At 45.2% G+C, this 17289-nt stretch overlaps 1 protein-coding gene across 3 annotated transcripts; it reads left to right on the top strand.

Annotated features, from left to right (window-relative positions):
- The first annotated feature begins 1414 nt into the window (after nt 1–1414).
- On the top strand, nt 1415–15761 carry actr8 (actin related protein 8). 3 transcript variants are annotated; one of them, XM_033036554.1, is made up of 14 exons: nt 1417–1576; nt 1669–1775; nt 2536–2706; nt 4334–4444; nt 5123–5227; nt 6119–6292; nt 7301–7394; nt 8044–8176; nt 9835–9988; nt 10438–10533; nt 12489–12629; nt 12838–13096; nt 14308–14471; nt 15186–15761. In XM_033036554.1, exons 2-14 carry the CDS (start codon nt 1674–1676, stop codon nt 15327–15329), a joined length of 1848 nt encoding a protein of 615 aa, XP_032892445.1. In that variant the 5' UTR covers nt 1417–1576; nt 1669–1673; the 3' UTR covers nt 15330–15761. The 3 variants fall into 3 exon arrangements, with proteins under 3 accessions (XP_032892447.1, XP_032892445.1, XP_032892446.1); XM_033036555.1 differs by having other exon boundaries at nt 1417–1604; nt 1660–1775; XM_033036556.1 differs by lacking the exon at nt 8044–8176 and having other exon boundaries at nt 1415–1775; nt 9780–9988.
- Nucleotides 15762–17289: the final 1528 nt, after the last annotated feature.

Genomic DNA, 17289 nt, shown 5'->3' with positions numbered 1-17289 from the left:
CACTTGTACTTGGAGATGCCCCAGATACGCAATGAACACACGGTATTGGTGCTGCTCAGACTCAAGAACACACGGCCAGATTGTGTGGTGTTTCACAGACAGCAGCAAACGCTCTTTTATGCTTCACAGAAACATAGAAAATAGGTGCAGCTGGGAAAGTGAGGGGGTGAGGCAAAGCTTAGCAGGTGATGGGTGGATAAGGTGAGGGGGTGATTGTGGAGTAAGTGACAAAGGCTAGAGATAGAGATGAAAAGGTGAGATTGTGTCTGAAGGCGTGGAGGTGTGAAATGCAAAGCTTGAGGGAGGTATACGGGTGTAATGGGACAGGGGGGTGAAGGGGGTAAAAGGGAAATATGGGACTGAGGGAGATGAGCATACTGATGGAAACTCCCCTCTTATCCTGCACCCCCACCCTGGTGTCCACACTTCTCTAACACCTCAGTCACTGCTCCTCTCCCCTCTGTACGCTCATCTCTGAGTCCTCCCCTATATTTTCCTCCTACCCATATCCACCCCTTTGGCTTTAATGCTCTCCTCTCCTTATCTGACAACCTTTGTCTCCTTTTCACCTCCAGCTTTTGTCACTCCATCCATCTGCCAACCACCTTTATCCACCTATCACCTGTATCCACCTATTACCTGATGCCCTCACCCGTATGCACCTATCACTTGCCAGGCTTTGTCCTGTTCCCATATCCCTCCCCACTTTCTCTGCCCTACTCCATCAGTCTGAAGAAGGTTCCTAACCCAAAATGATATAAATGGGACTATGGGTCCCCATACTACCCCTTCAAAAGTCCACAATCAGTTCCTTGGTTTTGCTGGTGTTGAGGGCCAGGTTATTGTGCTGGCACCATTTGGTCAGTCGGTCGATCTCACTTCTATACTCTGACTCATCTCCATCAGTGATACATCCCACAACAGTGGTGTAGTCGGCGAACTTGATGATGGAGTCCGCACTAGGACCGGCTACGCAGTCATGAGTATAGAGTGAGTACAGCAGGGGGCTGAGCACGCAGCCTTGAGGTGCTCCCGTGCTGATTGTTATCGAGGCTGACACATTTCCACCAATACGGACAGACTGTGGTCTGTGGATGAAGAAGTCGAGGATTCAATTGTAGAGGGATGCGCAGAGACCCAGTTCTGAGAGTTTGGTAACCAGTTTGGAGGGGATGATTGTGTTAAATGCTGAGCTGTAATCAATAAATAACAGCCTGACATATGAGCAGAGTGGAGGGCCAGCGAGATCACATCCACCATTGATCTATAAACTGAACTGTCTGAGTCTCTCTGGTGAATCTGGGCTTTGTGGACTGTCCTAGGTGGTTTGTTTACTCTGTGACCCATTGAGTGCTGTGTTCACATTACCTGTGCTGCAGGTGAGGACGCCATTGTTCCGCGGGGACACATTACAGTGAAACACTGACGGACTCGGGGCCGGAATTGACGTCGCGGGGAGAGGGAGCAGCCCGGAGCGCGTTGCCGGACCGGAAACTGGCGGCCTGGCGGGCGGGGAGGCACCGAGACCCCGCTCCCGCCGCTACTCGAGGCCCAGGCTCCGCTCCGGGCCTAGTCCCCGCTCCGGGCCGCGGCTGCTACTCCAGGCCCAGGCTCCGCTCCGGGCCTAGTCCCCGCTCCGGGCCGCGGCTGCTACTCCAGGCCCAGGCTCCGCCATGACGCAGGTGGAGGCGGAGAACGGCAAGGAGCGGGAGAAGGAGCAGCGCGGGGTGAAGCGGCCCATCGTCCCCGCCGGCATCCCCGAGTCCGTGCTGGAGGTCAGGCCGGCACCAGCGTCTCCATTTGCCCCCGACCATCACTTTTCCCCCCCCCCCCCCCCTCTCCTCTCTCTCCTCTGCTCTCTCCCCCCCTCTCTCCGTCTCCCCAGTCCCCTCCCTCCCTCCTCCTCTCTCTCCCCCCCCCTCCTCTCTCCTCCACCCACTCTCCCCTCCTCCTCCTCTCCCCCCTCCTCCTCTCTCCCCCTCCTCCTCCTCTCATCCCACCTCCTCCTCTCTCTCCCCCCTCCTCCTCTCTCTCTCCCCCCTCCTCCCTCCTCTCTCCCCCCTCCCTCCTCCTCTCTCCCCCCTCCCTCCTCCTCTCTCTCCCCCCTCTCCCTCCTCCTCTCTCTTCCCCCTCTCCCTCCTCCTCTCTCTCCCCCCCTCCTCCTCTCTCTCCCCCCCTCCTCCTCGCTCTACCCCCCCCTCCTCGCTCTCTCTCTCCACCCCCACCTCCTCTTCCCCCACCCATGTCCTACTCCCCACGCAAGGATATCCAATCTTGTGTGATTTAATTGGATAAAGCAAGATGTCCTTGTGTGGGACCGACTGTTTGGTATTTGGCGAATGCAATGAATTAAAGATGCCAGTTGAACGTTGATCTTTGCAGGGAGGGGGTTGTTAGCGAGTCTTTTTCTGTTGCCATAATCATGTCTTCCACTCCAGCATCCCCACAATGGGCAGAGATGCACCTTGTGTGCAGTCACTTCCATTGAGTGAAAGGCTGGGCTGGATTGTAACCTGGAATGTTCATGTTTTCTAGCCAATTCAGAGTAACTTCATAGTGGTTATTCACGCGGGTTCATCGACGTTGAGGATCGGCCGTGCTGCCGACACGCTCCCTGTCGGGATTCCGCACGTCATCGCCCGAAGGCACAAGAAGCAAGGACAACCTCACTACGAGGACCCCTGGCTCCATCGGGACGGGCTCAATGTAAGTTGTCCCTTTCGTTCACAACAATTCTGTTCAGGCTGTTCACCTGCTTCCACTTGCATTGCAGAATAATGCACAGTACAGCGTGGAAACAGGCCTTGTGGTCCACCTGACCCGCACCGCCCAATGACCCCCACACACTAACACTATCGTACACTAGGGACAATTTATAATTTGTGCCAAAGCTAATTAACCTACAAAACTTTGGAGTATGGGAGGAACCCGGAACACCCAGAGAAAACCCAAGCAGGTCACGGGAAGAATGTACCATCCCCAAAGAGACAGTGCCCGTAGTCAGGGTGGAACTGGTGCTGTAAGGCAGCAACTCTACGCCGTGCCACCCCTAAGTTTAGAGATACAGCGTGGAAACGAACCTTTGGCTCACCGAGTTCGCGCCGACCAACGATCTCCATACGCTAACACTATCCTACACACACTAGGGACAACTTACAATTTTACCAGAGCACCCGGTGAAAACTCTCGCAGTTCAAGGGGAGAACGTACAAACTCTAAACAGACAGGAGCCGTAGTCAGGATCGAACCTGGCGCTGTAAGGCAGCAACTCTACCGCTGCGCCACTCTGCCGCCCTGGTGAAACAGGAAAGAAGTCGGTAAAATTCAGAAGCAACAATAGCTCGATTTATACTATCGATATAGAAACATAGAAAATAGGTGCAGGAATAGGCCATTCAGCTCTTCGACCCAGCACTACAATTCAATATGATCATGGCTGATCATCCAAAATCAGTACCCCATTCCTGCTTTCTCCCCATATCCCCTGATTCCGTTAGCCCTAAGAGGTAAATTCTCCTGTGGCAGAGAATTCTACAGATTCACAACTCTCTGGGTGAAAAAGTTTCCTAATGGCCTGCCCCTTATTCTTAAACTGGTTCTGGACTCCCCCAACATGGGGAACATTTTTCCTGCATTTAGCCTGTCCTATCCCGTAAGAATTTTAAGTCTCTATAAGAAACCCTTTCATCCTTCTAAATTCCAGTGAATACAGGCCCAGTCGACCCATTCTTTCATCATATATGCCAAGGTACTTCACAAAAAGCATCATCAAACAAGATATGATATTTAGTTGTATAAGAAGTCTTAAGAAAAAGAAGCAAAAGATTGATTAAGAAACATGCTCATGTATTCTGATATAAATTAGAGGATGTTTTAGAACATGAGATATAGAGCTCACTCCCTCGTCTCCCCAGCTGTAACCAGGCAACTGAACCATCCTATCAACAACTGGAGAACAGTCGTGAACTACAATCACATCCACTGATTTCCCCAATCTACATCCTCAAAGAACTTCAATTGATTAGTTAAATGGGATTTATTTTTATAAAGTTGACTCTGCTCCATGATATGATTGTTTTTTGGCTGTTCTCTGTTACTGGGGTTGAAGGCCTGGCTGGGAATAAAGAGGCCAGATTGGGCCAAATGCATATATCAGGCTAATCTGTACCTAAGAAGACTAATTTAATTTTCACCAAAGAAAAATATTTTATAACTTAATAGATTACCTTTGTTTTAACAATTATCAGGACAATTCTCAAATAAATGTTTATTTTTAAAAGGTCAGAGAGTAATGAGTTGGATAATCCACAAATCTTTTATTTTTAAATTAAAGAAACCAGAAAGTAACGAGCAAAGACTGAATGGCCTTAAAATGGTGGACCAGGCCATCTGGTCCAAAAAGATGTCGAATGGTGCAAGACGGATCCCAGCTCCACCTGATCAGGTACAGAATTACTCTTCACTTGGGAGCGATACCACTTTAGTAATGGTTTAAACATTCAGGGAAGAGAGGCCTGCTTATTTTAGAAACAAGATTAATATCTGCATTTCTTAGTGGCATTAACTGGGTATGATAAAGAATAACTGGCATTTCAAATGATCTTCATTAATAAAAACACCAAAGTGCTGGAGAAACTCAGCGAGTCAGGAAGCGCCTGTGGAGGGAATGGACGGGCGACTTTTCGTCTGAAGAAGGGCCCCGACCTGTAACGCACGTGTTCCTTCTGCCTGACCCACTGATTGTCGGGTTCTGGGGAGAAGGCAGGAGAATGGGGTTGAGAGGGAAAGATAGATCAGCCATGATTGAATGGATGAGTACACTTGATGGGCTGAATGGCCTAATAGCGTTCCTTGAACTTATGAGTTCCTCCAGCACTTTGTGTTTTGCTCAGGATTCGACCATCGCCAGTTCCTCGTGTCTCAATCATTATTGATAGTTTGTCATTTTCCACGGTGTTTATGCTTGTAAAGTTCATGCAAGACATTGTTTGAATTTTAAAGAAGAGTTTAAGAAGATAACAACAGCTTGTGGGAGGGCAGTAAGTACGTCCTCGGTGGACGTGGAATTAATTCCGAGCTTTTTGAGCAATGGACAACATATTGAACGTTGATGTATTTTCAGGTGAGGGCATACAACAAGCAGATGAGACCAGCAGTCCTGGATGCTAATTCTGGAGTCAAATGGACAGACACCTCACTTCAACCTGAGTTTCTTGTAGGCGAAGAGGTAATACTTTGTTTTAATTAGAAAATAAATCTTTTGTTGACGTGTAATTCTTTGGAGAGGAGTAGGAGAATTATCCTGATATTCTGCTCGATATTTATTCATCAAGTAATTGTGCGGAACAGATTATTTAATTATCTACCTTGTCATACGTCAATTGTAAATGTTTCGCAACATCCTAATGCCATAAATACTATTTTATAAAAGCAAATTCTTTTATGTCAAAGTTTTTTCTATTTTTAATTGTCGTTGTTTCTTAGTACATTGAAACAAAAGTTCTAACGTGGGGCTGCCTGACGCTTGACATCTTTTGTCATTAGGAAGGCACTGGGCTTCCATGTTGACAGACTAACATGTTTTATTCCAACATTTATGTGCTCACACTAAGATATTATTTGCAAATTATAAATTAGTCTTGCCATAGCATTTAGCGACTCCAAATGTACATTGTCATAAACCTCTGCAGATCGCTGTTTGATTATTTTCAACAGTAGTTGGGAAGCCTAACTTCTTCTGTTGGGCCAACCAACTGTGAAACTGAATGAATGAATGAATAAGTTTATTGGCCAAGTATGTACACATACAAGGAATTTGCCTTGGTGCTCCACTCGCAAGTTTATGTTGTGTAATTTTGCTCATAACTTTCCTGCACCAGGCTGGGAAATGTTGGTCAGTACTTATATTGAATCAGAGGACTTTACCAAGTTCGTATTATCCTTTCTAATTTTTCGGGATAGAAATTAAGACACAGAATTAACTGTTCTCTGTCAATGTTACTAGAATTTGATAGACCTGGGTTTTAAGTTGATTGATAATATTTATGGAGGCAGATGTATTTCACAGTAAGAGGTTAAAGATGATGAAAAATAGTACTGCTCCATTTTCTTCTCTCAGGCATTATATGTAAAGCCCACAGACTGCTACAACATACACTGGCCAGTTCGCCGGGGTCAGTTTAACCTCCACACCGGGCCTGGAGGCTCCCTCAGTGCTCTGTTGGCTGATCTAGAGGCCATATGGACATTGGCCATTCAGAAATACCTGGAAATTCCCAGCAAGGATTTGAAGGTTAGTATCTTTACTTCCTCCATTCAAATGGTAAAACTACTGTGATATTGTTTATTCCTCAATCAATCATTTCAACTAGTAACCACATGAATGAGAATATTACCGTCCCAACTTCAAGTGATGTAGAATGTAAATGTGGGCTTGTTTTCCCGAATTATTTCTGTTGTACAACAAAGCCCTGACAATCCTTTACCACACACTGTCACGTCAAATGTAAAGTTGAATGAAACAACAGTCGACTTCATTCAGTGCAAAACTTGTTCCATATTTTTCTGTTATAAACATAACTTTCAGGAGTAAAATTAACAACGTATCAGAGAAAATGTTATTAAACTGTCAAAATAAAGTTGATATTTCCTTTCCAAAACTACCTTTTTGCAGCTTCCCTTTAATCTATCTTTGTCGAACCTTTTCCATCTATCATTTTGGAGCTGTTTGTAAAGGCTTTGATGTACTCATTGTAAACTGGCAGCAAGGCTAGTGTCTCAGTGCAGTAGACTGTCCCTTTACAGCCACTCCATTTATAGAAATTTGTCCTTGCAGAATTTGTAAATCACGATCCAAACATTTGGGAAATCAAATAAAATCGTGGCACAGTGCCAGAGACTCTGGGTCAAGCTTGTTTTTATAAAGCGTAGATACAAATACAAAATTTATATGAAGATTGACTTCTCTAACTTCAAATAGCCCTTGCCATCCCCTCCCCTTTCCCAGTTCTCCCACCAGTCTTACTGTCTCCGACTACATTCTATCTCTGTCCCACAAACTTCCCTGACATCAGTCTGAAGAAGGGTCTCGACCGAAACGTCACCTATCCCTTCTCTCCAGAGATGCTGCCTGTCCCGAGTTACTCCAGCATTTTGTGTCTACCTTTGATTTAAACCAGCATCTGCAGTTCTTTCTTACACATCTTATACATAATTTATAAGATCAAGTGTTGTTGGTCATTTATAATTTTGACTGACGTATGCAAGTGAATTCTTCTGTCTTTTCTATTGATTGCATAAGTATTACAGGTGTATCCTGCTAATCCCAGACATCTACAACAGGCAGCATGTTAAAGAGTTGGTGAACCTACTTTTGAACAATATAGGATTCTCAGGTAAGGATACCTAGTGTGATTATTATTGAGGTTAATTTAGGCATTTTGAGTGTCCTGGGAGATCTCTTCCAAAATATTTAACAAACATTGTTTCTGCAGAGATGAAAAGGTTAACATTCATCAATGATCTTTAGAATCTGAATATTTAATTGTTCGTTTAGTTTAGAGATACAGTATTGAAACTGGCCCTTCGGCCCACCGAGTCCGCACTGACCAGCGATCCCCACACACTAACATTATCCTACACATACTCGGGACAATTTTCATTTTATACCAAGTCATTTAACCTACAAACCTGCACGTCTTTGGAGTATGGGAGGAAACCGAAGATCTTGGAGAAAACCCACGCAGGTCACGGGGAGAATGTGCAGCACCCGTAGTCGGGATGGAACCCGGGTCATTGGCGCTATGAGGCAGCAACTCTACCGCTGCGCTACCGTTCCGGCCTTTCATTTCTGATGGATATTTTGTTTATAGATTTTATTGTGAGTTAACCATTTTATTATCATTTATTTCTAATTAAAAGGGTTTAACTAAGCTTAATAAGTGAGATATTTAACGTTCATCAAACAAGAATCAGCAGAATTGTGTCAAAGTATTTTTGATGACATTTAATTGCTAAGCCGTGCCCGTCTGTCATGTTTTGCAGGTGTAATTGTGCAGCAGGAATCGATCTGTGCTACGTTTGGCAGTGGGTTAAGCAGTGCCTGTGTGGTGGATGTGGGGGAACAGAAGACCAGCGTGTGTTGTGTAGAGGACGGAGTTTCTCATCGCAACACCAGGTCAGTGTGTCCTGGACGTTTCCTACACCTCGTCTGTATAGCTGCAGGAATGACATGACATGCTGTCTTTTAAACCTAACCAGAAGTTTCAAATTTACTATAGAAAGCAATTTTCTGCAGTACACGTCTGCTGGGGCGTCCTCATTTGGAGTACAACTCTTATAGAGGTGTATAAAACCATGAGAGGAATAGATCGGGTAGATGCACAGAGTCTCTTGCCCAGAGTAGGTGAATTGAAGACCAGTGGACATAGGTTCAAGGTGAAGGGGAAAACATTGAATAGGAATCTGAGGGGTAGCTTTTCCACACCAAGGGAGGTGGGTGTATGGAACGAGCTGCAAGAGGAGGTAGTTGAGGCTGGGACTATCCCAATGTTTAGGAAACAGACAGGTACATGGATAGGACAGGTTTGGAGGGATATGGACTAGTGTAGCTGGGACATGTTGGCCGGTTGGCAAGTTGGGCATAAGGACCTGTTACCACACTATATCACTATGACTCAAACTGCATCCAATGAATAACCTAGAGTGTAAACCATTTAATGAATGCCACTTTCAAAACTAATCACTTCATACAGTTAAATGGAGTTGAATTCCGATTGGCTGTTTTTGATTGGAAGTTGTGCTTCTAAGATCCTTCTGACATCATGGCTAGAGCTTGTTGCTGAGCTACACATCGTAAGTGGTCCAAATGTGCTGCAATTTTTCAAATGAAAATCATATTCAAAAATATACAATGGGAAATGTAACAAGTTCCGAAAAACCATTGTGGTGGGCGATTATATTTTAGTTTGGATTTATTAGATACAGCATGGAAACTACTCCTTCTGCCCACCGAGTCCACGCCGACCATCAATAACGCATCAACACTAGTTCTGGGTCCTGCCCACTAGGGGCAACTTACAGAGGCCAATTAAGTTACAAACCTGCACGTCTTTGGCGTGTGGAAGGAAACCGGAGCACCCGGAGGAAAGCCAGGCAGTCAGAGGGACAAATGCACAAACTCTGCACAGACAGCACCCATAGTCGGGATTGAATCTGGCGCCGTGAGGCAGCAGCTGTGCTGCCCTTGGCTTGATTGTTGTGATTGATCTGTTCATAGAAGAGCATATATAATGTTAAAATGATATAGTTGGGCCTTTCTCAGCTCTGCCTGGGAGGGATTTCTTTGATTAGGATTGTTCTGAGCTTGGCTTGAACTGGGCAAAGTGCACGACCAGTGCCAAAGGGCACGGACACGACTGTCCCTCTAGACACAGGTTTTATAGTTTATATTAACGATATCTTCAGCATATACTCCAGTGTGCTTGATGTAGGAGCAAGGAACTGCAGATGCTGCTTTATGTAGACATGTCCGATGGAAATAGGTGCCCTGGGGACAGAAGAGAGAGCATACGTTGGTCACGGCAATTGATTTTAAGAAGAGTCTTAGCGAGGGAAGTGATATATTTTAGGAAAGGATTTCCAGAGGGCCTTACTAAGTTGACTCGATGCAGCAGCTGATGTTTGAACATTTGCTGAGATTAAACCTGTTGGGGAGCATGCATTGGTGTAGGAGTTTAGAATAGTTGTGTTGATATTTGTATTGTAATACTACATTGCAGCAAGTCAGGGCGTGTTAATGCTTACACTGACAGAACGGTGGTGTTTGCCCGACAGGCTGCGTTTGGCGTACGGAGGAGCTGACGTGACCAGGTGTTACTACTGGCTGATGCAGCGGTCTGGCTTTCCCTACCGCGAGTGCCAAGTATTCAGTCGGATGGACTCGCTCCTCCTCCAGCTGCTTAAAGAAACATTCTGCCATCTTGACCAGGTCAAACATGCTTTCGGTTTGAAAATAAAACTCTGGGAAAACAAGTGGAAACATTGAACTTTAGGTTTTGTAACCTTGGGTAAAACAATACTTAAAACTTTAAAAAAATATGACACTTTGGAGGATGGCACAAAGTTGTTTAATTTTGGGGAGGAAAGATCGGTTTCACTTCTTGAAATTAACCTGTTTTTGATTTTTTAATTGCAATTCCATGGATTGTGTGATTATTTTTACAATGGCGCTAATTTTCAGTGTGAGCTCAAACTGCAGCTCTGCTCCGCAGGTCATTAACAGATCAGTGGGGGTGGGGTGGGGCAGACATAGAGTACGTGACAGCTCCACACAGTCAGTGCTGACGGGCGGTTTGATGGCAGCGTTACTGCTGCACGGTCGATGAATGATTGAAACACTCGCTGGTGCAAGAGTAAAATCTTCCCTTCACCCAACAGGATATCTCTGGAATTCAGGACCACGAGTTCAAGATCCGTCACCCTGATTGTCCAGCATTGTTATACCAGTTGAGGCTGGGAGACGAAAAGCTGCAGGTAGCCAAAGTCTTTGTTACTTGACAATTTGTCACGGCTGAAGCAATCTAGTCAATGTAAAAATAAAATGTTGCGAGCGTTTTATTGTGCTGATTATCAACAATGGAACGATGACATTCTCACGCTGCAGCAGCGTGACAGGCTTGTCAACATAGTCACAGATAACTATTCAATAAATTAAAAGCCTCAAGTTGTCTACTGCTAACGTGTTGATGAAGACAGGATGGTGGATCCAACAATCGGCTCAGTGGGCTTGCTGCCGTTGACACAAGTTGTTGTTCTGGCACTATTCAATCAGATTGTCAATCTTCACCAACAATCCAACTCATCATTGCCTGTGATTCATCCAACAGCAGTCATGTTGTTGCTGGATTTAAAGATGGAGTTAGAAACATAGACAATAGGTGCAGGAGTAGGCCATTCAGCTCTTCGAGCCAGCACCACCATTCAATGTGATCATGGCTGATCATCCAGAATCATCTGAGTGGGCAGATGCAGTATAATGTGGGTGAATGTGAAGAACAAGAAGGCAGATTTTTATCGGAATGGTGTTAGATTAGGAAAAGGGGAGGTGCATCAAGACCTGGGTGTCCTTGTACATCAGTCACTGAAAGTAAGCCGATTCACTGGATGCATTCAAAAGAGAGTTAGAGCTCTTGGGGCTCGCTGGTCGGCACGAACTCGGTGGGCCGAAGGGCCTGTTTCCGCCCTGTATTTCTAAACTAAGCTAAACATAGATCTGAAGAAAATGGCCTCAGATTTTCCACTGAGGTGGTCATTTAGTTTAGTTTAGGGATACAGCATGGAAACAGGCCATTCGAGGGATATGGGGAGAAGGCAGGAACGGGGTACGGATTGTGGATGATCAGCCATGATCACATTGAATGGCGGCGCTGGCTCGAAGGGCCAAATGGCCTACTCCTGCACCTATTTTAATATAATTTTTTAAAAATCTGTACCCTGTTCCTGCTTTTTTCCCATATCCCTTGATTCCGTTAGCCCTAAGAGCTAAATCTAACTGTCTTGAATACATCCAGTGAGCTGGCCTCCAGTGCCTTCTGTGGCAAAGTTGGAATTGGAACAGAGTTGGAGGTGTGTCTGGCCACACAGTCACGGGGAGAGTGAGTGGAGCAGGGAACTGATCACACAGCCCTGAGGTGTCCATCTGCTGATGGTTATCGAGGAGGAAATGTTGTGGGCAGTTGGTACTGATCGTGACCTGTTAATGAGGAAGTCGACGATCCAGTTGCACAGGGAAATGCAGAGATCCAATCTGAATGAAACTGAAGTTCAAATTGAGTTTTGGAGAGCAAGTGTCACTAAATGTTCCACTCACGAAGAATGCCACTGTTCTCAATCCACCACTAATATCCTACTAAATGACTTGCTTCCACAATGATCTGTTTCAAAGTGTAAGATGGGACTGCTTTGAAATTGTTTTGGTCTGACTGCGAATATAAAAGTTGCTGATAGCTCCGTGCATTAATGGTGGTGTAAGATACTTGGTACATTTAGGTTCCCTTCTAAAATCTCCATCCATTGAAGTCATTGGGACCAGATTTCTGAGCCGAGAGTGGTTGTGTTTAATGATTTGAATGAATGAATAAGTTTATTGGCCAAGTATTTACATACAAGGAATTTGCCTTGGTGCTCCACCCGCATGTAACAACATGACATACAGTGACAGTTAGGAATGACACATAAAATATTAAACAATAATAAAGCATTATCGATTAAACATGTGAATTAAATAAAATACCAGGGCAACAGGAGGCTACAGGTTTTTCGTTATTGAGTAGAGCTACTACTCGTAGAAAATAGCAGTTTTTATGTCTGGCTGTGGCCCATTGATGTTTCTGGTATTGGTCTGTACACGTTCATTCATGATGCTTATTCAGAATTAACCGGGTTGTGAGAGTTGGCATGAATTGACTGTCCGTACATCCCTGTGGCAGGCCCCAATGGCTCTCTTCTACCCTGCCACCTTTGGCATTGTGGGCCAGAAGATAACCACCTTGCAACACCGGTCCCACGGCGATTCTGAAGACCCGCACGATGAACAATATCTAGTGGCGACCCAGAGCAAACAGGAGCAGGTGAGCATCATGGACCTACCCTTCCTTCCCAGGAGTATTTACCCAGCAGTGGAGAGCAGGAACCAATTGTTACTGCAAACTAATGTAAACGAGCTGGCTGCAGCATCTGCACATCTGATTCTAATGAACCCGTGTTGGTAATTGCTCTGAAATAATGTCCTGTGTTGTAGTTATAGCTGTGTAACGTGCTGCTGCTGGTCTTGTCTAGGCTGCCAAGGCCATCGCTGAGAGGAAGGCACTGGCCAAGTATGCTGGGTTTGAGGCAGAGTTGGGAGCCCCCAACTGTGACGGTGTGGAGAAGAGCCACGAGCTGGAGCTGGCGTCCTCTCAGCACGACTGTGTGCTGGTTGGCAACGACTCTGAGGATCTGCCTGCCGCCCTGATGGCCCGTAAAACCACCGTGTCACAGTTTGAGGGCAAGGCTTTGGGCCTTGACAAATCCATACTGCACAGCATCGATTGTTGTGGTAAGTGGGGTTATCAAGCGGTGTCACCAAAACAAGTGGTTAACTTAAAAATGGTTTTGTGTAGGAAGCAACTGCAGATGCTGGTTTAAACCGAATATAGACACAAAATGCTGGAGTAACTCAGGCAGCATCTCTGGAGAGAAGGAATGGGCGAGGTTTTGGTTCGAGACCCTTCTTCAGTTAGGGATAAGGGAAACAAGCGATAAAGGCAGTGATGTAGAGAGATAAAGAACAATGAATGAAAGATATGCAAAAAAGTAAGGATGATAGAGGAAACGGGCCATTGTTAGCTGTTTGTTGAGTGAAAACGGGAAGCTAGTGCTACTTGGATGGGGCGGGATGGAGAGGGAGAGAGCGAGGGAATGCCGGGGTTATCTGAAGTGAGAGAAATCAAAATAGTTTTGATGGATGTTCCTACTACAGGAAGATTGAATACAATAAAAAGGAAAATAATATTGTGAATGTTGTATCTAGTCTACAGAACATAACAGGAACAAAGGATACAGTTTTGTGTACCCTGCTTATTAAAATGATATTTGAGCCACAGACTTTTTTACTAATCTAAAGCTTGAAATAGAAGGATTTAAAGGTAAACTTCAGATGTAGTGAGACTATAAGACTTCAAAGAGCTAGCAGCGACTCGATGGGTCAAATGGCCAGCTGATGGGGTGGAGTAAAGAACAAACCAATCCATGTGTAGGAAGGAACTGTAGATGCTGGTTTATACTGAAGATAGACACAAAATGCCGGAGTAACTCGGGGTAAGGCAGCATCCCTGGAAAAAAGCAATGGGTGACGTTTCAGGTCGAGACTCTTCTTCAGACTCATAGAAACATAGAAAATAGGTGCAGGAGTAGGCCATTCGGCCCTTCGAGCCTGCACCACCATTCGATATGATCATGGCTGATCATCCAACTCAGTATCCTGTGCCTGCCTTCTCTCCATACCCCCTGACCCCTTTAGCCACAAGGGCCACATCTAACTCCCTCTTAAATATAGCCAATGAACTGGCCTCAACTACCTTCTGTGGCAGAGAATTCCAGAGATTCACCACTCTCTGTGTCAAGGGTTTAAAGAAGTGTCTCGGCCCAAATCGTCACCTCTTCTGAATATTGTTTGTATTTTGGTTTGTCATTTGGTTTCACATTTGGGTTTGAGATGATTTAAATGATTCCTGGGATATGGTCTGATATAATGGGCTCACTCTGCAGGTTCTGATGAAACAAAAAAGAAGATGTACAGTTCCATTTTGGTGGTGGGGGGCGGTCTGATGTTCCAGGGGGCTCAGGAGTTCCTGCAGCACAGAATCCTCAACAAGATGCCGCCATCCTTCCGGAGAATCGTAGAGAATGTTGAAGTCCTCACCAGACCCAAGGTGAGAGGCGCCTCTCGCTGTGCCCGCAGTAAAGTCTGGCGTCATCTGCTGTTGGAGTGTTTGGAAATGCTGCTGCTTCAGCCCCTGGTAGGCACAGACTCGATGGGCCGAATGGCCTGTTTCCATGCTGTATCCCTGAACTAAACTAAATGACCACCTCAGTGGAAAATCTGAGGCCATTTTTTTCAGGTCTATTTTTAGTCTAGTTTAGAAATACAGAGCGGAAACAGGCCCTTCGGCCCACCGAGTAGGCGCCGACCAGCGATTCCCGCACATTAATACTATCCTACACACACTAGGGACAATTTATAATTACACCAAGCCAATTAATCTACAAACCTGCACGTCTTTGGAGTGTGGGAGGAAACCGGAGCACCCAGAGAAAACCCACGGGGTGAACGTACAAACTCTATACAGACAGCACCCATAGTCGGGATTGAACCTGGGTCTCTGGTGCGGACAGCACTGTAAGGCAGCATGTCTAGACTATATCTCTAAACCTTTCCTGTCCACGTATCTGTCCGAGTGTCTTTTAAGTGTCTTCTCAACCTGTTGTTTTTATTTTCATTGTCGCCCACCAGAGCTTTAACTATCAAGGGAATGTATGTAGAAGATGAGAGAAGAAACACAATCTTGCCGTTTCTAATGGATTTGCAGTAATCTCTGGTCCAGATAACTAACCTGGTGTTTTCACTTTGTTTCGTTCCCTATGAGGACATGGATGCGCGGCTGATAGCGTGGAAGGGTGGAGCGGTGCTGGCGTGCTTGGACACCACGCAGGAGCTGTGGATACACCAGCGCGAGTGGCAGCGCTTTGGAGTGCGGATGTTACGTGAGAGAGCGCCCTTTGTGTGGTGAACGGTCCTGTCCACAGCCAGACACAAAATGCTGGAGTAACTCAGCGGGACAGGCAGCGTCTGGACAGAAGGAATGGGTGACGTTTCGGGTCGAGACCCTTCTTCAGACTGGCCACAATTTACAGGTTGACAGCTGACTTTTCTGAAAGTAGGGAAGTATATTAGGATCGCTTCTTTCTAATGAACCTGTTTGTCTCTGGAACGTTGGGATTAAATTAGTACAGCTTCACAATTATTTGAGGCGACTGATTTATGTACATTATTTGCCTGTTTTTCACTATTTTGTAATTCTTTATATCATTTTAGAAATTGAACAGTAGAGTTTATCTAAGTTCCTGACTATGTATATGATGCAGTTAATGTGCAAATATTCCGTCTTAATTATAAATAAAGTTTTACTACCACAAATAACTTACATTTGTGGTATCCAAGATTTCTGTCCAACAAACTGCACACTACCTTTGTATAGAAGTACTGTGTAATCAGTCTGAAGAAGGGTCTCGACCTGAAACGTCACCCATTCCTTCTCTCCAGAGATGCTGCCTGTCCTGCTGAGTTATAGACAATAGGTGCAGGAGTAGGCCATTCGGCCCTTTGAGCCAGCACTGCCATTCAATGTGATCATGGCTGGCCATCCCCAATCAGTACCCCATTCCTGGCTTCTCCCCATATCCCCTGACCGTTATCTTTAAGAGCTCTATCTAGCTTTCTCTTGAAAGTATCCAGAGAACCGGCCTCCACCGCCCTCTGAGGCAGAGAATTCCACATTTCCTCGTCTCTGTTCTAAATGGCTTACCCCTTATTCTTAAACAGTGGCCCCTGGTTCTGGACTGACCCAACATCGGGAACATAGTTACTCCAGCATTTTGTGCCTACCTTTGATTTAGACCAGCATCTGCAGTTCTTTCTTACACATACTGTGTAGAGGAGTTGATACTTGCTGCTGTTTCATTTGGCCATTAGTTTCTCTCTGACGTGAGGGGTTGCTTGCAGCCGATTAACTTTATCACTGCTGTGGCTAATCGGTTGCTTTATTTCTAATCCACTCGCGTCTTTGCCAAGAGTCTTGCAAATGATCAAAGCTTTCATGTTGCAGTGGCAGCTCCCCACCCTGTTCTGTTTCAAAGACGATCCAGCAGCAATCTAATTGTGTTGACCTGCAACATCACATTGATGTGATGGGACAAGAGCATGATGAGTTGCAGATGTAGGAAGGCATCACATGTGATGTAAATTCACGCAGTGCTTGTCCCTCTGGACAGAGACTCTATCCACACACTCAGTACACATCTCTGCAGCCACCTCCTGATGAAGCTGACAGAGGAGCCTGTCTGTACTTCAGGGGAGTTTTTTTTTGATAATTATTTTTATTAGAAGCAATTGTACAAGAATAAAACAACCGGCATATAAAATTATACAATTATTGTACATTCAATTTTAACCTTTGAACTTAAAAATAAGGGAAAAGAAAAGCGAAAGAACAAAAGAGAAAAAGTGAAAGGTGGAAAGACAGGACCCCTAGACTACCAAAGTAGTGTGGCCAAAGAGTGAATAAAGATGTAAGAGAGGAGAAGGGAAAAAAAAAGGAAAAAGTGGAGATATACCTGCCTCTCGTCCCGTCCTCGCCCACCTCACCCAACCCCTAGTTGGATTTAAATCCAAAGTTGTGTTGCGCTATACTATCCTTATAAGAATTCGGTGAAGGGTGTCTGTGTCTTGAAAAATTGATCTGTTTTTTCTGCCAAGACAAGCCTAATATTTTCCAAATGTAGTGTCTCGGACATGTTTGTGCAAGAGTTCAGGGGAGTTGTCGGAGTGGACTCCACTGTTTGATTCATTTGCAAAGTGAAGCGTTTAAAGATTCATTTCACCCTTCATCCTTGTTCATAAATTCATCAGAATTTGACCATTCTGCCCATCAAGTCTACTCCACCATTCAATCACGGCTGATCTATCTCTCC

The sequence above is a fragment of the Amblyraja radiata genome, chromosome 18 (assembly GCF_010909765.2).
Source record: "Amblyraja radiata isolate CabotCenter1 chromosome 18, sAmbRad1.1.pri, whole genome shotgun sequence".
Taxonomy (NCBI): domain Eukaryota; kingdom Metazoa; phylum Chordata; class Chondrichthyes; order Rajiformes; family Rajidae; genus Amblyraja; species Amblyraja radiata.
Note: the sequence above shows the minus strand (reverse complement) of the source record. Positions and strands in the feature narration are given on the sequence as shown.

Coding starts and splice junctions, on each gene's coding strand:
- actr8 (XM_033036554.1), top strand. CDS start 1,674: ATGACGCAGGTGGAGGCGGAGAACGGCAAGGAGCGGGAGAAGGAGCAG. Junction 1,776..2,535: donor TCCCCGAGTCCGTGCTGGAG/GTCAGGCCGGCA, acceptor CATGTTTTCTAG/CCAATTCAGAGTAACTTCAT. Junction 6,293..7,300: donor TTCCCAGCAAGGATTTGAAG/GTTAGTATCTTT, acceptor TGATTGCATAAG/TATTACAGGTGTATCCTGCT.